The sequence below is a fragment of the Photinus pyralis genome, unplaced genomic scaffold (assembly GCF_008802855.1).
Source record: "Photinus pyralis isolate 1611_PpyrPB1 unplaced genomic scaffold, Ppyr1.3 Ppyr1.4_LG3b, whole genome shotgun sequence".
NCBI lineage: Eukaryota > Metazoa > Arthropoda > Insecta > Coleoptera > Lampyridae > Photinus > Photinus pyralis.
Window position 1 is genome coordinate 17516464 of NW_022170510.1, and position 18616 is coordinate 17535079.

Here is an 18616-nt window from a genome sequence, read left to right on the forward strand (position 1 = left end):
AGACATGTTTCTTGCTATGCGAAGTATTTAATAACAAAAAAAGTTTAAGTCATTCAAAAACTTCAGAAACAAAACTGTTAAATTCATCTAAGAAGAATTCCACCAAGTTATTTTTCAAACTGAAAAAATTATAATTTTTCTTCAAAAGTTAATACAGGATATATAAAATTGTGTTAAGTATAGAGATCTCGCTTATTAGCATAGATGGAGAGTTGGTTAAATGGACAAAAATGATCCTGGAGTTATTCCTAAAGACAATCAAAAAACAAGATTTACACCCTCTCTAAAATATGGAGAAAAATAACATAATTGACGTTTTTGATTTTTGTATTCATATTGAGGAGATATTTAAAAACTAACGAGACTTTCTTTATAGGGAACTTTTTCTGCTCTTTTAGATGATGGAAATGAAGTCATCTAAAAGAGAAAAATCCTTATTTCAAAAATGTATAACATGTTCATAAAAAAACCAAAATAAGTTCAAAATTAAAAGAAAAACATTTTAAGTGGCATTTGATAAAAGCAAATTGTGTTTCTTTAATAATAAAAAAATGTAATCAAGCAGGTAAAGGTTGTATGACGTGCAAACATTTATTGATAACATCAATATATTAAAAAGCAGAGCGCTTTCGGCATACGCCATCATCTTGCAGGAGGCACTGATGATGGCGTATGCGAAAGCGCTCTGCTTTTTTAATTGATGTTATCAATAAATTTTTGCAAGCCATACAACCTTTACCTGCTTAATTATTAAATAGTCAATCGGCAATTCAAAGTGATATGTATAGACTTTTCAAAAATAGAATACAACAACCTTGAAATTAATTTAGCAAACTTTTTAATAGTGTTAGCCATAAGTACTATACAGGGTGTCAATTTTAAAACTTGCAGTCGGCCATTTTTTCCAAACTAGAGAAGATTGAAAATCGCGCTAAACCGTTTCGGGGGTATTGAGGGGAACCAGAATGACGTTATGAGTGACAATCCCCACCCCCCAGTCCGCCCTTTTCAAAAATCCAAAATGGCAACCCCATATATACTTGTGACACATCGATGGAAAGCTACTGAAAAATGTTTTCCAGTGGTACCAATAAAGTCAATATTCATTAAGACAGTTTAACAAAAATTTAATAAGTAACAAAAAAAAAACTAAATGTTTCCATTGAGGGATTTATAGCAAATTGGCCAAGAACTTCAACCTGAGCTGCTTCATTATGCAATCTTGGTTGCTTTCTTTTCTTATTGACTTACAGTACAGCTGAACGTGTAGAAATAATATTCATTTATGGCTCCGAAAATCGATCATCTTTTAGAACATTTAGAAGGTTTAATGAGAGACATCCCGGGAGAAATGTAAGCCATGCCCACAGCTAAAATACCCATATCTGTGGCCATGCCTATGTTCAAGATTTGGTCGCTAAATTCGAAGAAACGGGATCTGTTATTGGTACCACTGGAAAGCATTTTTCAGTAGCTCTCCAACCATGTATCACAAGGGGTTGCCATTTAGGATTTTTGAAGGAGGCGTCATTCTGGTTCCCCTCGTAACGTTTTTGTGCGATTTTCAATATCTTTAGTTTGGAAAGTATAGCCGACTGTAAGTTTTAAAATTGACACCCCGTATACAAACAATACAGTTTACAAAAAAAAAAACACGCTTCCAAATGAGAAAATCCTGGCCGACATGACCAAATTAATTGTTCCCCTGCAGGTGTCCTCAAGTTTGCTTCAAGCCTGGGGCGACGCTAGCGATGGACAACTCGTAATCATGGGGCAGTACAAAAGGCCCAAAAGCCAGGCCTACGAGGACATACAGACGTAAGTTTACCCTCTCCTCAAAATTATTGGGGACAATGCTCAGTACCAGTTAAAGTTCTTTTGGAAGGTCGAGTACAAAAGTATATGAATAAGCTGTATTCTATTCACTACATAAGCGATTGTAAAATCACGGATAGGCTAGTTTCAGACTATCACCACGTACTAAAGAAAGTATCATGCAGTTAACACCATCAATATTGAATAAATCAGTCAAAGAGCATGCTTGTACAAAAATCCCGAAAAACAACTCTAACTCTCCCATTTGTATCAACATGTTAGACCGTATCATGATAGAAATGTCATTACAGGACCATCTCGCAGAATGACATACAGGACATCATAATATAAAATTAAGCTCAAGTGATATAAGCTATTCCAAAATAAAACCCAAAAGTTGAACCTATGAGCAGCTTTATCATTATCATACAATGTCATACAACAGCAGCCCAAAAATACAAGCAGTCCCCACTTTAGCAGTTGTGCTAAAGTGAACATTACACATTAGACACACTAACAATATAATACCTTAAGTATTTAAACAATGGTCATACCTAATGATACAAGAAAGTATTTATTTCTCAAAATATAAAGAACACAACTTGGTAATTAGAAATTATCAAACTAATATGCTAACTAAAACAATGGGATTCTTGCATGAACATTTTTCAATATTAAAAGTAAATTACTTTCAAGGCACATTTATGGAATGATTGTTCATGTAAGGTTTGTGAATATTACACGAGCAACCTAAAACTACGAAATTTGTCTGATTACCAAAGTTTTAGAATGGTCAAATAATGGATAATTTTTCTTACAACAATAAATGTGCTCAACAATATTAAAACACATTATTGACACATTAAACTCTAATATTTAAAAAAAAAACTATACATTTTAAGAATCGTAACCCTAAGCTGGTTGTGAATGAGCTCCTTTCTTGCCAATCAATGATTTATGGATGTGCGGAATGACACCACCGCCCGCAATCGTAGCTTTAATTAGGCTGTCCAACTCTTCGTCTCCTCGTATAGCTAACTGTAAATGGCGAGGAGTGATTCTCTTGACTTTGAGATCTTTAGACGCATTTCCAGCCAATTCGAGAACCTTAAAAAGTATATCATTAGATATGTAGATTAAAACAAGTGTAGCAGGGTTTATGCAAGTGCAACAATACTATGCGATCAAAAATGAGTTGCTGTCGAGTTACCTTTGGATTTTTTGTTTACATGGGAAATCGTACTTAACTTGAACTTCCCAAGGTGACTCGACAGCAACTCATTTTTGATCCCCGTTATATACTGCTTTCCATTTGAGAGCGTGAAGCTCTGGTGCAGTTCGTTCGGAGCAACTCATTTTCCAAGTTGTTCATTTTTAACACATTTGAATGACATTCACAGTACGTAAATAACCACGAAAGTGTTTCAAGCCCCAGGCAAATAGTGGTGGATGAGGGGACAAGGGAAATTCAATTTTGGGCACGTCAGAGCTCAAAGCTTTCTTAAAAGGAACATAGGGCATCGTGCACAGTACAGCTTAGAGCTCCTCTTTCACTCAAATGGAAAGCAGTACTAGAAATCACAGTTTTTGTAGTACCGACAAACTAGTGATCATAAAGGACAAGTTTTGCTTTAATCAGGATGCACTTTTTCAAACAAAAGTCTGAAACTTCTGTTTTTGTGTATTTAACTCAAAAGTGTCGTTAAGAGGCTTGAATTATTACTCAAAAATGTGCAACTGACATTTGAACTTGGCGGGAAATCAATAACGTAATCAAAACAAACATGGCTGCCATATTAATTACTCACCTCAGCCGTTAGATATTCCAAAATTGCTGCTGAATACACAGCTGCGGTAGCTCCAACGCGGCCATGGCTTGTTGTGCGATTTTTTAGATGCCGATGTATTCTGCCCACCGGAAACTATAATAGAATTACATTAAATATCAAATTACATCATCCATAAAAACATAAACTAAACGAAAATATTCACGTCATCATAAACGATAATGAAAACAACGAAATTACCTGCAATCCAGCTCGTGCAGAACGGGAAACGGCTTTTGCTTTTGCCTTACCGGAATCCTTACCAGCTTTACCTCCAGCCTATAACAAGTAAACGACCGCGTTAACCCCAAAGGTGAACAGTTAATGAAAATATAACAGTAGATAACACATCACTAACGCATTTACGGTATTCACTCACCATTTTAATAAATCGCCTCTTTCTATTTCAAGTACAATTAGAGATTCCAAACGAACAAGCCCAAGCCGCTTCACCCGTCAGTTCTATCTACAGTAATGGACGATACGCGCCAAACAGAAAATTGACAAAAGACGCAATCGCACTAGATCACGTGTACCCTCGAACCAATGGGAAATCGCCTTGCTGAATCAAATAGTGCATTGATTTAACGGACAGTAAGCGTGGCTTCAACACCAATGTAGTGGTTCCACTTACTCTGACGGTTGTGGAACCTGGAAAACATTTCAATTTCAATATCTAATTCTAATAGAAAGGAGAAAGTTAAATGCCAAACATTTTTTCTATTTGCACACAACCATTGACATTCAAGGATACAACTAAATGACAAATTTATATTATACAGGGTGTATGGTTGTTTTTTTGGGGATTCCAAATATAAAAATTGTTATTCGCTCTTTCTCGGATTTCGGATAAATGAACCATTTTACTAAATCTGACACACTGACAATTGGCACTTTAGACGTTAGTGAGTAATTTTTGATGAGCCAATTATTGATACAAAAACTCAAATATCTTGAAATCTGAGAACTTAGAGTGTTAACTTAAAACCCTATACCATTTTGAAGCACCTCGTCTAGAGGATCATAAAAAACTAAAAAAATACAGGGTGTTCAATTTTAAAAATATGCTCAACATGACGTAACTTGAAATGATGTCATTTGAAAAAAATATCCGTGTACGTCAAAACATTCATAATATAATATCAAACAACTTTCATCTAATCATCTCAAACTTTTTTCAATATAACCGCATTGTATATACATATATCTTACAAGTAGGCCAACGGTCGTTTACTTTTGGACACCACGTATAGATGGAGAGGACACTAGACTACTATTAAAGTCACTAAAGTACCGCAATCATCCGCCATTTTTGGGCAAATTTGCTGCCAACTTAAAAAAAATTGATAAATAAAATCTGAATAGCTGTAATTTTTTATAACCTAACTTCATAGTACTGTAATGTTTTATAAAAATATACAGAGTGGCCCAACGAGAAGTATACAGAGGGCTTTTAGGGTATTAAATTTCGAAATTTCGAAAAATTCTCGAACACGTCAATTTTGTATTCGAGGGGGCCAACTTTTGGAACACAAATCACGAACCCAAGTCTTCACCCCTCTACGTAGGGAGCTTAACCCTTACAATTTTAAATGGAATCCTATGGCAAATGGCACATTATTTGAAAGCCAATTTAATCGTGATTACTAATCTGCTTTGTTTTTTAAATTCTTTTGATTCGTTTCGGAGATATTCGCATTTGAAATGGTTTTTTCTAAAAAAAAACCAAAACAAATCACCTTGTAATACAAGGTTTAAATTGTGCAAAAAATAACAAATAACTTTAAACACACAACATTTATTTCAATAAATGCTCGAATTGCCTTCCGCCTGCTTCCATGCAATAATAAAGATTTGCTTCAAAACGCTATACATATTCCAAGATTTCAGGGGTAATCGCTCGCTGTTGAGTTATACCATAGTGTATTCTATTCTTACACTATGGTTATACGTGCTCGCAACCCTTGCAATGTTCCGGGCGGAGTAGCATAAACTTTATTCTTTAAATATCCCCACAAGAAGTAATCTAAAGGACTTAAATCAGGGGGAAAAACCACTTCAAATACGAATATGCCCGAAACGAATCAATAGAATTTAAAAAGCAAAGCAGATTAGTAATCACGATTAAATTGGCTTTCAAATAATGTGCCATTTGCCATAGAATTCCATTTAAAATTTTAGGGGTTAAGCTCCCTACGTAGAGGGGTGAAGACTTGGGTTCGTGATTTGTATTCCAAAAGTTGTCCCCCTCGAATACAAAATTGACGTGTTCGAGGATTTTTCGAAATTTCTAAATTTAATACCCTAAAAGCCCTCTGTATACTTCTCGTTGGGCCACTCTGTATACAGATATCTCCAAATAGGTGGAACAATCCCTAACTTTAAAGTTACTAGAATCTGGTAACGCCATTTTTGGGCAAAAATCATGCGTTCTCTCTCTAACACGCGAGCTCAATGGATTGCGGTACTTTCTATATTTAGTGACTTTAACTACTATGTTATTGTTTCAAAAATGTAGCTGTCTGTAATGCAAAGGTCTATAACTAAGATGCGGGTTTACCCCGGTGCCTAACCAATTAAAGCGTTATTTCGTGTGTAGATAATTCCCTAAAAGTCTATAGAGGGTTTTAAGCGAAACTCGTTCGTCCGAAGCCGTACTCGTATGGGTTCGATTCGCCAAATAACATATAATATAATAACACAATGAAGTATAATTTAAAAACCAGACATATGATACACGAACGATAACATGAGCGTCGCAACATTCCTTTCTGATTATCAGGACGAAATTTCATTTGAACAGACCAGACCTGATCGCAATTATTCTATTTGAGATGGGTTGTTAAATTAAAAACAATTTTATGATTTAGGTTAAGTACACTTTCAGTTTGTAGTTTTTTAACCAACCAAAACGTTTTCTAGAGTTTTCTGCAGATAGGAGCTCTAAAAATAACATATCCATCAATCCAGTAAAACGGTTGGATTGCTGGAATCGAATTGTTCCTGCCCAAGAGTTTCTCACTTGCTAAATTAAGAATTTTACCAAAAATGTATAAATTCTATAAAGGTTTGAAAATTGCACAAGTATCAACCAGTACAAAACACCATGGTAAAACTTTAATAACAACACCTAATTTTTAGAATAAAACTCCTTTGGACAGCAAAGTTGTCAGCATTGAACCTAATTTACACTGGTACTGTGGTAAGTAAGTACCTATCTATTCTTTAAATTAAAACGTATTTGATTGATAGGCGAAATAGTAAGATGCTTTATTGCTTTCCACCGTTTAGTTAAAGAGTAAAACTTTCATCCCATAATAATAGGTGTAGAGACGGCACCATAATCGGAAAGTCGTAATCGTACTTTAACACAAGATGCATTGTATGATCTTCTATGACGTAGAGGACAACGAACTTAAAATTAAGATGGAGTGCTAATGCTGAATTGACAAATGACACCTACATGGGGGCAGCCATGATGTGCACTCACTTGGCGCGAAATTCAAATCAACTAATAATCTAAGCATTAACCTCATGTTTTTTAAATAAATTTCTGTGACACATGTCATTTTCCAAGGCTGCAATAGTCTCAAAACTTGAGCACTAGGAAAATTCCCCTAGAAAATAACTAAAACGTGCACATCATGGCCGAGAACATTCTTTTATATTATCCTTATTATATATCAAATTACATTTAAAGGTAAAAGCAAAAATCTCTGTAAATCCGCACGGGCGGTCGAAAAGTGTGGGAATAATCACATTCTTTTATTATTAAAAATGTACTTAACATTTTGATGATACTGTATTCGATATTTTAAGCTTCTGCGTTTCTATTTCCATAAGAAAAATATTGCACATTTTATCTGTCTATGGTTCTGGTTTTGAATTTTTCTGCACAATCCTGTTCAATTTAGGGTTTTTCAAAAAAGTGTATTTAGAAAACTATAAAAACGTATCAAAACTTTAGATGCATCATATCTGATAACAGAATCTAAAATTCCAAAATTATCCTGAAAAAAGAAACAGGTAAATTGTCAGGTTAAAACTGAACCATTCTGTTTCTATAATACAAAGATGACAATTTTAAAAGATGTTTCTGTGTTAGGGGGTATAGGGGTACAGCATACGCCTACACAAGGCCATACTTGAAAACAAACAGACATTACAAAAACCCATTGTTCTAATATCACGTCTGTAAATACAGTGAAGTGAATAATGCCGTTATAAAGTAGTATATTATCTTTGTCATTTGGAAGTGTTGTCTCTTATAACAAGCTCTTTAAAAGTATAGTTATCTACAGTAAATCTCATTTAGTTCAGGTATAAACCATCAATTTATCCATTTTAGTTGAACATAATACCGTTATATGTTTCTCGGAGATCGCTTTTGAATCCGTCGGCCTAGGTACTTCTAAATTCTAATAAATATACAATGATATAACGAATGGTTAAGGCTGTAGCTCGCTGATTCCATACTTTTCCGCCACTCTGTGCATATAGAAGTGCCTTTTAATTTAAGAACAAGAACTTAGAAAACTCTTTTTCATTTTATTTTTCAATTTCCACATACAATTGACGGAAAATATTGTAACCATCTCGTGTGTTAATTGGCGATTAACAATCTCGACTTCCAGTCTCAATTAAGTACGCAGGGGCGTTTATATGGCGACAACTCGGTGCTGTGTTGGTCACAGAAAAATATATCACCCTATAAATTATCTAAATGTACTCTATGGTAGAACCAGAAGAACGTTATGAATTTGAATTTTAAAAGTTGTTTTTCTTGACCGTGTTTCTAACCTAAAATATCACTGTTGTACTTTTGTGAACATTTGTTATATAAAATCAGTCATATCCATGGTCAAGGTATTCACCTTGTCTGGTCATGTCCTTTATAGGTGCTAATGTTAGTCTGTTGATGGTCCGTGAATGTTAGTACAATGAATATGTATAAAAAAATTGCTGTAATTCGTACCAAATTACATTCTTTCTTATTTACACTGTTAGAATATGAAGGCGAAGTTCTGTTAGTCTCAAAGAATGTAAGTTAACTATAACATTTTGCACAGTATTTTTTTTTTAATTACATAGAAAGAAGAGGGAAATGTGACTAACGAATGCTCTTTCTGGGACACAACTCGTACTGAAATTGAAGCTTCAAGGGGTGAAGTGTCTGCCTTTAATTTAACTGGTAATCCACTTAAAGTAGATTTAACTGTTGACACGACTGTTATGGAAAGAAAAGAAAATAAGGAAGAAACACTCTGGTCAATTAGTTTAAATTTTGCTAGGTTAGTATAGATTGACTAAGTACCATATATCATTAGTGATGCGCGCATTCGAATGAAAACTATCGAACTATTCGATAGTCGCAAACCATTCGAATAATTCGATAGTGGACAAGTAATTCATTCGAATGAATTGTCTTGAATGAACGAATTATTTGCAATTGCACACACAGTTCATAAATACTAAATACCTTATGTTACGTTGAAAAATGTAAATATTATTTATTTCTTAATCCAGATGGTCACGGTTTGGGATTGGGAATTATAAATTTTATAATACCTACATAAAATATAAAGCGTCGTTTACTAATTACTTAGTAATTACTCATACCATACGCATTATAAATTTATAAGGCATAAGCAAAGTGAAAAAAGTCGATGATTTACATTTTTATTCGATAGTTGTTCACGAGGTTGTTCATTTATAATTTATATAAGATCCATGTATTTGTATAAGTAATACACATAAAGGAAAAAAATTATTCAAAAAATTCATTCGATAGTGAATTCATTCGATAGTACTTATTACTAAATAGTAATTTATTCGATGGTTTTTTTTTCTCGATAGTTCCCAACACTATATATCATATGTATTAGAATCTTTGTATATGACTAAAGGTGCGCAAACATTACAGGGTTTGACCATAGTACGCACTGACTTTAATTGTGCTACATATGAAATTTTTACTTTGTATTTATAGCTTCTTGTGTGGTTGTTAAACCTTATAGTTGATCCAATGCTTTTCTAGGGAAACAAATCGAATGTTCATGTAAATCCTTATATTTGCGAAATGCACAAGTGGACCCTAATCCAATCAAAATGACTTAGTAATTTTTACAATGCCGAAAGTACGTCAATTAAAAACCATTAAGACGTTATTGAAAATAAAGATAGTTAGACTCATTTTAATGGAATCGTCACAACGTAATTACGTTTCAAAAAGCCCTTGACACAAGCACTAACTATATAGTTCCTTATTCTGGACACGGTATATGTAATCCTAGAATACTACCTTTTTAGGGAATTTATTAATGATTACAATGAAGATGTGGATAAGGAAACAGATGATATGGTGGTTTGCGTGTGTGATGGAGAAGATGATGCACATACAATAATGTTAGCCTCATTTCAAACAGGCGGAAATTTTGTGCGAACATTGGCTTTTGCGGACGGGTGTACAACAGAATCAGTTTTGAAGAGTGATCTTAATCGTTTACTGGACTGTCATATTCAGAATGTTGGTATTGAATCGCACAAAGTAAGTATAAGTAAAAAATAAATAGTAACGATACCTATATAATAGGCTTCACTTTTAATAGTACCTAAATGTGAAATGATGCCTAACAACATCAATAATACTAATGACGCAAATAAAAATTAAGTGATTAAGTCATTTTGACTTCTATGGATACTTATATTCCTATTCTCTTTTATTTTCTATTACTTACTACGAGACTTACTATGTCGATATGTCAAACTTGGCTGGTGGTGGTCTCGATGGTGTTAATGAATAGAACGCACGCACTTCACATGATCTTAAGTAAACTCAACTAAACTTCACTTATACTTTACAGGGTGGTGTTTTTAAGTGGACCATTAAAAGTAGTTCAGGAACGGTTTGGAATTTCGAATCGGGACCCATTACCTTTCTGAATAATTGATCAAAAGGAATCATTTAAAAATATAATCAAGATGGCCGCTTTTCCGGTTGTATCAGAACAGTATCCGAACTTTCTAATTTTAAATGGCACTATTTTTTCAGAGGGTATTTTCGAATTCCTCATAAAAATCAGTATGACTTTGTTAAATGATGCTATGTCTAACTGACATGGTTTCGAAGTTATTTGACATTTTTTTTCACAATTACAAAGGTTCAGTAAATTATTTTTATTACATATCAAAAGTTTTCTTAAAAAAATTAAAAAAACTGTCCACTTTAGAAAAATTTTGCAAGTTTTTTTTATGCTCTTTCGATTGATACATAGTAAAGATATGGTTTCCATTTGATAATTTCGAGTTTTTGATCAAAAACCGATTGTCAACTTTGAACGATTAGTTGTGTTATTTTCGAATCACATTTGAAAATCCGACCAATAACATTTAATAGCGTGGATTTCTAGCTGTCCATTCGGGAAAAAAAACATTTTGCTAAGTTGCCAGACAACAGTGATATGGCTAATTTACTGAACCTCTGAAACTGTGACAAAATGTCAAATAACTTCGATACCATGGTAGTTAGACATAGCATTATATTGACAAAATCATACTGATTTTTTATGAGGAATTCAAAAATACCATTAGAAAAGATAGTGTCATTTGAAATAAAAAAGTTCCGGTATCGTTCTGATACAATAAAATGAATAAATAAATAAAAATGAGTGAATTGACCGAGGAATGGACACAACAATTTACTAGAAAAAACAATTCGAATTAAATTGACAGAAGCGAATCAGTTCTTCTGTTGCAAAATTTTGCTGATAAACACGATTCTTAATGAACCCCCATAGAAAGAATCAAGCGGCGTTGTATCGGGTGAAAGCGCTGTCCAGAGTGTTTGCAAATGCGTGCTAATCCCTCTTTGTGGAAATCTAATCGAAAGTTATTCCCAAATGGCTCTAGAATTATTATACGGAAGTGCATGACCTTGCTGTATCCTAACTGTCACTGACAGCATGTTACTAAGAGCGTCCTTTTTTGCAGTAAATGTAAGTATAGCGCTCTGATGTCAATGTATGGTGCTAAATAAGATATTGGTATATATAAATACCAACCTTTTGTTCAATCTGTCGGAGTGATGTACCGTGACTCATATTGACGGACAACAAAACATTTTATATGGTTTTTTTAATGCTGGTCTTGTGATGAGAAAGTGTAACAGTTGGTCAACGGGAATTAATTACACAAAGCTGGGAGAAAGATTCTATTGATACTTGACCAATTTTGCTGTCTGTATTTGATATTGAACTTCGGTTACCAGTAATCAACATTTTGGCCCTTCGGGCATTGTTAAATGATTGTAGTTAGATATGTGGATTGTTCAAACTTGGAATCGCATCGATGCTAGCTCTCGTCAACGACTAAATATACTCAAGGTAAAATTTTGTTTTATATACTTGTGCTCTCAGTATCGAAGGAGTTATCGTTCGCTATCACATAGATTTTGGAGAGATTTGTGATGAAGTTAGTCTAATAATCCATAGTCGATAATTATCGTATGGGTAAGTTTAAACGGGCTAATTAATCAAGTGGGGTTTGTAGATTAATATGGTGGTACTGTTTATACTTGAGAATATTTTGTATTTCTGAGAAGGGTGGAGAACTGGAATTGATTTTGAAGTGACTTTATCTGATACTAATTATTCATACTAATTTTCGTCAATTTGGATGGTTATGGTTACGTTCTCTTGTAGCTTCCCAGTTTCATACAGGGACAGTCGATGATATTGAAGCTGGGAGGCGCTTAACTTTGGGTAAGTTCCAACGAAGACGAAGATGAGCTAGCTGGCTGATTATTCGGCGAGTTTTTTTTTGAAACGCAGCGCCAACTTAGCTCACCGTTATAAAAGGCTTTTTAAAAGTACCATACACTGTAAGGTTTGCATACCCTCCGCAACCGAACAGTTTCGATTGGCTATGAAACATGCCACGGTGTCAAACTTTTTTTCGTTGGACAACATAATAGAAAACAAAATTAAACGCCAAACTAATATGTGGAAAAATCAACGTTACTGTCAATTGAAATACGTCACATACTTTTTTCTTGGTGATATTGGGGTGTTATACAAAATTAAATTATATAAAAATAAAAGAGAATTTGAATACTCCAAAGTCGAAATAGTGTTTTCCTGGAACCTATGGTTTAACCAGAAGGCACCAGTAATCAATACGATAATATATACAACTCTTTTATTTACATAGTACTTGATTATGTTAGCAGACTCGTCCGCCATTTTAGAGACCTCTGACAATCCAAATCTGCGTACAAAGAGTGTTTAAGGCTAGGTTTAAGGTGTACAGTCTCTTTATGAATTTATAAACGTTGAAAAAATCAATGATTTTTTAAAAATAATAATACATGCAGGACATGGAACGTAACGTTTTGCAATTGTCAGCGGGCTCCAACATGGCGGACGAGTCAGCGGGGCTATATATATACATAGTAACTAGACGTTTATTGAATCATAGATTGGCAAATGATTGCAGTCATTTGAAAGATGTATACAGGGCGCTTTAAAATGCCCGATTTGAAAAAATGACTGTATAAAATTAATTTTGATAATTTAAGCATAATTGCTTATATTCCTTGTTAGGATAAATTAGGCAAAATGAATTTTTGTAATAATATATATATATTTTATATTTTATATATTTATATTTTTATATGATTTTTTGGCAAGTACTGCTCAATGCGTGGAAAATCTTTTTATTTGTTTCCTCCTTTTCGGACATTTTATAAATACCTACATAATATAGAACTTGAGATGACAAACTCTAAATACCAATAAAAGGATACATAGGGCAATTCTACGTAGGTATTTATTCTATTAAAAGAATATCTCCGTACAGTAGGCCATGAAGCGCAGATCATGTGTAATTCCGCTTCCTGCATCAAAGTTACTATGGAAGTTAGAGATGAGCGATAACGATACAAACCCTATCCACGAAAAGACTGCTGCATCATTTCTTGTAACAATAACCTCTGGGTTTTCAAAATCAATGCTGTAATCATGATTAGAACGCATACAGCGCATACAACTAACCGTAAGATGACGTTTTAAAAATTTATATTATGTATTATATTTATAATTTATATTATATTATATTATTATATTAAATAGTGCAGACTTTCGGGTTTCTAATAAAAATACCTAGTGCTTGATTTTACTACTCGCCTAAGTGTAACAAAAGTTGGTCAACTACCTATTCCAGAAGACCATAATTGCAGCATCAGCTGATTAAAATGCCATTTTTGCTTTACTACATTCGAGAATCATGGCTCTTTTCTTTTGTTTTAGGTCGATACACAAGTATTGTGCTTACACAAGTTGTTTAATTACAATCCTGATAAACATTATCAAAATATCGGAAGTGTTCAAATGGAAAGTTCGTGGGACACGTTGCAGTACGATATTCCTGAGCATGGAGCTGTAATAAAATTGGCAAGTAAATTATCATTTTTCATCAAATTGCATGTTGGTGCATACCAATAATTATGTACAGTGTTGTCTAATTTCGATGGGATTAAATGGGTAACTTTCTTATTAGCGCAGACAAACGAAAGCAGTTAAAGTACTCGTAACCTCTTTTTTAATGCTTATTCCAATACCGTTGCCAGATTATTTCTGCCAGAAATAAGCTGCTGTTGTTTTTTAACTGAAAACTGAAAAATGACCGATTCTTTCAGTTTGCTCCATTATTTTTGAAGCTAGAAGAAAATGGCACTTTTAAAGTAGACATTAATGCCGTCAGTCGTTTGTTTCTAGTCCTTTTAGTAACTGCGTTGTAACTCAAAGTTGATTTTTTAAATGGAAGTTACAGTTTACCATGGTTTTAAAAGATTTATTGTTTTACGAGCTTTCCCAAAATGTATCATACTTATTTTCAATAATAAGTTTTCTAAAATAAATTTTGCTTATTAATTTATCTTGTCTGAAAGTAAATAACAAAAGATGGTCAAGTATAATTTCCATTAAAAAAATCAACTTTGAGTTGCAGCGCAGTTACTAAAAGGTTTCGAAACAAACGACTGACGGCATTGATTTCTACGTTAAAAAGTGCCTGAATATTGCTCAAGCTATTCTCTTCTAGCTTCAAAAATAAAGGAGTTACAGCAAATTGAAGGAAGTGGTCATTTTTCAGTTTTCCTCTATAATTAAAAAACAAAAGACCGCAGCTTATGTCTGGCAACGGTGATGGAATAAGCATTAAAAAAGAGGCCATGAGTACCTAAACCGTTTTCGTGTATCTGCGCTAATAAAAAAATTACCAATTTAATCCCATCGAAATTGGACCACACTGTACAATGGCATACCTAATCATTTTATTTCAGATACTGCAGGTTATAGTTGGCCATGAAAGTTCCACGATCCATAGCATGTTTCAAGAACTTCAATTTATTCAGTATTGTTTGGATCAATTATCCAATAATAAAACATTAGAGAATGTAACTTTATCACCAGAGAATGTGGAAAGTGACCATTTATATCAAAGTATCGGCGATATTATACGTACTGTACATGTGATTAACCTTCAAGTTCTATCCAAAGATAATTTTTTTGATTTTGATAAAGATAATAATTTGACGGATAAGTTATGGAATATCTTCAAACGTAAGTATGACATGTAATTCTTATACAATTTTTTTCTAGCTGAAGAAGACTTTTATGCCCAACTTTGGATTTGAAGGAGGGTACTTACTTACTCCAGGTTGTGTTATATTTTTTGAGTTCATATGTAATATGGCAAGCTTACATTTAAAATAATTACAAACTCACCGATTTCGTACATATCATTCGTGTATTCTGATTGACGTTTGTGTGCGACTATAAATACTGTAGCTTTAAAGCATACATAACTTGCACTACATACCTACTGTTGAAATATTATTATTGAAAAGGTGAATAAGATGTCCCACAATCGTGTTTTTTTGCGGAGTAAGCAATCCATTAGTTGTGAGTTGTTCCCTGCCACAACTTGAGTTTTTCATCTTTTATAAAATATCGCGATGCGCCACGGTTTGTTCTTAAAGAATATATGGACAAATTCTAAAAACAAAATAACTTACCTCAAGCTTTGGTTATAGGTATATGCAGAGGCAGACTGGGTACTTACGGGGCAGGGGGAATTGCATAGGTTACGGGCCATTAAAGGATTAGTGTTATGAAGATGGCGGCGTGGGGGGGGAGGTGAGCTCTGCGGTGCACCACAAAAACATTTTTGGTTCATTTCAAAGTAGGTATTCCTTTCTCGAAAATCAATTAGAATATACTTTTTTTTAAATTGCAGCTGATAATTAAAAGTAACAAAATAATTATACATAATCCAAACGAGGCGCGCCGTGTATAATTATGTTTCAACAGTTTCAAAATACTACAAAAAATGATAAATGCATTGTAAAACATTTACATAAAAACAGAACTTTATCATGAACATCCTAACATCATGATCAGAAACTAAATACAGCACATACTTATAAATTTCCAACGGGCCATTATGACCCACAGACCAGGTGGCAATCGCCACCCGCCCCCCGGGTCAGTCCGCCCCTGGGTATATGTACAATCATATACAAACGTAATGATCGCTGAATAGATAAATCCTGCAGCATACGCAACCAAGATTTGAATATATTATGCAACTTGAAAATACGAACGAAAAATAAGCCCACCTTGAAGAAACCGACGGAGCTGGATATGATAGGCATGTTGGTTACTTAGGCTAGAGTTTACCTATTAGACGATGATTACTTTTGTCAATGACCGTACGTACCTATTTACGTAATGCTATATCCTCGGCTATATCTACTTAATTTTAGAATATTGTTTTGGAATCGATGGTTAATCGAATACAAAACTCGCTTATTTGAATCTTTGAGTAGGTACATTTGTTCCTGCCAAGCAGTATACAGAAATATCCAAGAAAATGACACTTATTTTATTAATTTTCTGTTTTTTTTTTGCAGGTTGTGGAAATATAAATGATTTATCAAATTGTTTTCAAAAACTATTTGAAATTATCGTGGATGAGTCAATAAAATTACAAGTAAGGGGTTATTTTATTTGTATCTATTTCAAACTTTCTACTTAGATTTTGGAAGACGATCGAAATAGCATGTTGGGAGAAATGCTCTATGACATATGTTCTGGAAGAGCCACAAGAATCCCACATTTGTCGCCAAAGCAATGTTTGGAATCGCTCATTGAATTAGGCTTGCATAAATTAAAGAGAAATTATTTTAAAATAATCACATCTGTTGATTTCCAAATCGCCAAGGATCTTCAGGATAAATGGAAGTAAGATTTGCAATTCGGTTTCCAATGCAACGAACAAGAATGATAAGCGGCTATATCTTAGAATGTAATGAAGCTTTTCAAAATTAGACATTGTTCCAATTTAATTCTTAAGGAAACAGACCGACTTTGCACTAAAGAGCCACCATTGCAGTTACCAATAAAGCTACAGTAAATATCTAGTTACGTTTATCAATAAACATTTCCATTCTTTTAGCTTGTGATCAATGCTAGAGAACCCTGTTTAAAAACATTTGTAATGTATAGCCGACTGTGATTCTTATTTATTCACCATGTACAGCTTGTAATTTAATTTAATTTGTTCAGTGCGCTTCTCGTAATGCCTCACACAGGACGAGCTACATTTACTGAATTAAATGTGCCCCATACAGTCGCTCAGCTGCACTATCTCTACCAGATTCATACTGCTTTAGAATTTTTAGCGTTAGTTAATGAAGCACGTCGCTTTCCTCATGGAGTTCTTATATCAGTGCTAAAAAACGTTTTAAATAAATATGTAATGGATATGGTATCAAATTTTTCATACGGGATTAGGCAGTTGTGTGATATAGCTGTACCCATATGTTTTGCAGACATAAAAAGTTGCGATCTATTAAGGTAAATACCAATTTATAATATTTATGATTACATCTTTCTTGTAGTAATTGTGCTCCAAGCAAATATAGGATAAGGATGTCTTCAAATCCTATAAATTCGTCTGTCATTACATCGTTTCATTATACAAGAGACCCTTTGTTTCCTAACACAATTTATAAGTATAATGGTAAGTAGTGTTTCTCATATTTTACATTTGTTACAACTGCCATGATTTGTTTTAGATGTTAGCAATTCCGCAATTCAAGAACATCAGCTGTATGTAACGCGAGTAGAAACTTACTCGGATAAAGTGTAACCTCCTAATAGAGAGTTTGGAGTAATTGCATGTTTTTTAAAAAAATATCACTATGGCATTGAAACATTTACTAGTTATGCCTTTTACTAATTTGGAATAGACCATTTTGTTTTTTTTTGTTACATTTTTCAATAAAAACTAAATAGGTACTGCATCTAGAAAAGGACGAAATATTTATTATAGGAACCAAAATCTTAGGAGATAACTAATGAAATCATTGTACAGTCCATCTATCTACTAGTGAAGAATTATATTACAAAGTGAATCTAAATGTGCTTTAGTCAATGGGACTTTACCCAAAGAACTGTCGGTGGAAGAACTATCAACGAATAAACAATGATAGGTACATTGGTTCAAGTGTTGCCAGCTTCCCAAAGTCGGTTAGTTGTGATCAAAGAGTAACCATAACTCGTTGGTTGTAATGATTTTACAGGGAAGTTAGTGAGTTTCTCTACACAAAGTTGATTTTATAACATAACATTTTCTATAATATTAAATAAACGGTATTCTGTTACAAAGAAATCTTTTCCACAAACGACAACCCATTGTGATAGATGACGACACTTGATATTAATCACAGAAATTATATTTTTAGTTCAGTGATAATATCACTCTCGATATGATTCTAACCAAAGAGTAATACTCTTTGTTCTAACTTATATATTATGTAAGTTAGAATCATATCGAGAGGGATGGCGCTATCAACTTTGCAATTCAATGCAATCAAAGATGCAATGCAAAGCATATATTAGGCACAGATGACC

At 33.7% G+C, this 18616-nt stretch overlaps 2 protein-coding genes across 2 annotated transcripts; one reads left to right on the top strand and one right to left on the bottom strand.

Moving 5' to 3' along the window:
- Positions 1-2212: 2212 nt before the first annotated feature.
- LOC116167276 (histone H2A.V) lies at positions 2213-4171 on the bottom strand. Its single transcript, XM_031482598.1, has 4 exons — positions 4021-4171; positions 3843-3920; positions 3624-3737; positions 2213-2922 (listed from the first exon to the last, which is right to left on the bottom strand). The coding sequence occupies exons 1-4, from the start codon at positions 4021-4023 to the stop codon at positions 2728-2730; spliced, it is 390 nt and encodes a 129-aa protein (XP_031338458.1). The 5' UTR covers positions 4024-4171; the 3' UTR covers positions 2213-2727.
- A 4258-nt stretch (positions 4172-8429) lies between these two features.
- Positions 8430-18006, top strand: LOC116167248. The gene is made up of 10 exons (XM_031482562.1): positions 8430-8683; positions 8733-8932; positions 9951-10188; positions 13946-14089; positions 14980-15259; positions 16612-16691; positions 16737-16942; positions 17267-17557; positions 17602-17723; positions 17779-18006. Exons 1-10 carry the CDS (start codon positions 8582-8584, stop codon positions 17850-17852), a joined length of 1737 nt encoding a protein of 578 aa, XP_031338422.1. The 5' UTR covers positions 8430-8581; the 3' UTR covers positions 17853-18006.
- The last annotated feature ends 610 nt before the right edge of the window (positions 18007-18616 follow it).

Excerpts from the sequence above, each read along its gene's own strand:
- LOC116167248 (XM_031482562.1), top strand. The coding sequence starts at position 8,582 with ATGAATATGTATAAAAAAATTGCTGTAATTCGTACCAAATTACATTCT. Across the intron at positions 14,090-14,979 it reads ATGGAGCTGTAATAAAATTG|ATACTGCAGGTTATAGTTGG; the intron begins GCAAGTAAATTA and ends ATTTTATTTCAG. Across the intron at positions 15,260-16,611 it reads GTTATGGAATATCTTCAAAC|GTTGTGGAAATATAAATGAT; the intron begins GTAAGTATGACA and ends TTTTTTTTGCAG.
- LOC116167276 (XM_031482598.1), bottom strand. Across the intron at positions 3,738-3,842 it reads CTGCACGAGCTGGATTGCAG|TTTCCGGTGGGCAGAATACA; the intron begins GTAATTTCGTTG and ends ATTCTATTATAG. Across the intron at positions 2,923-3,623 it reads TGGAATATCTAACGGCTGAG|GTTCTCGAATTGGCTGGAAA; the intron begins GTGAGTAATTAA and ends ATACTTTTTAAG.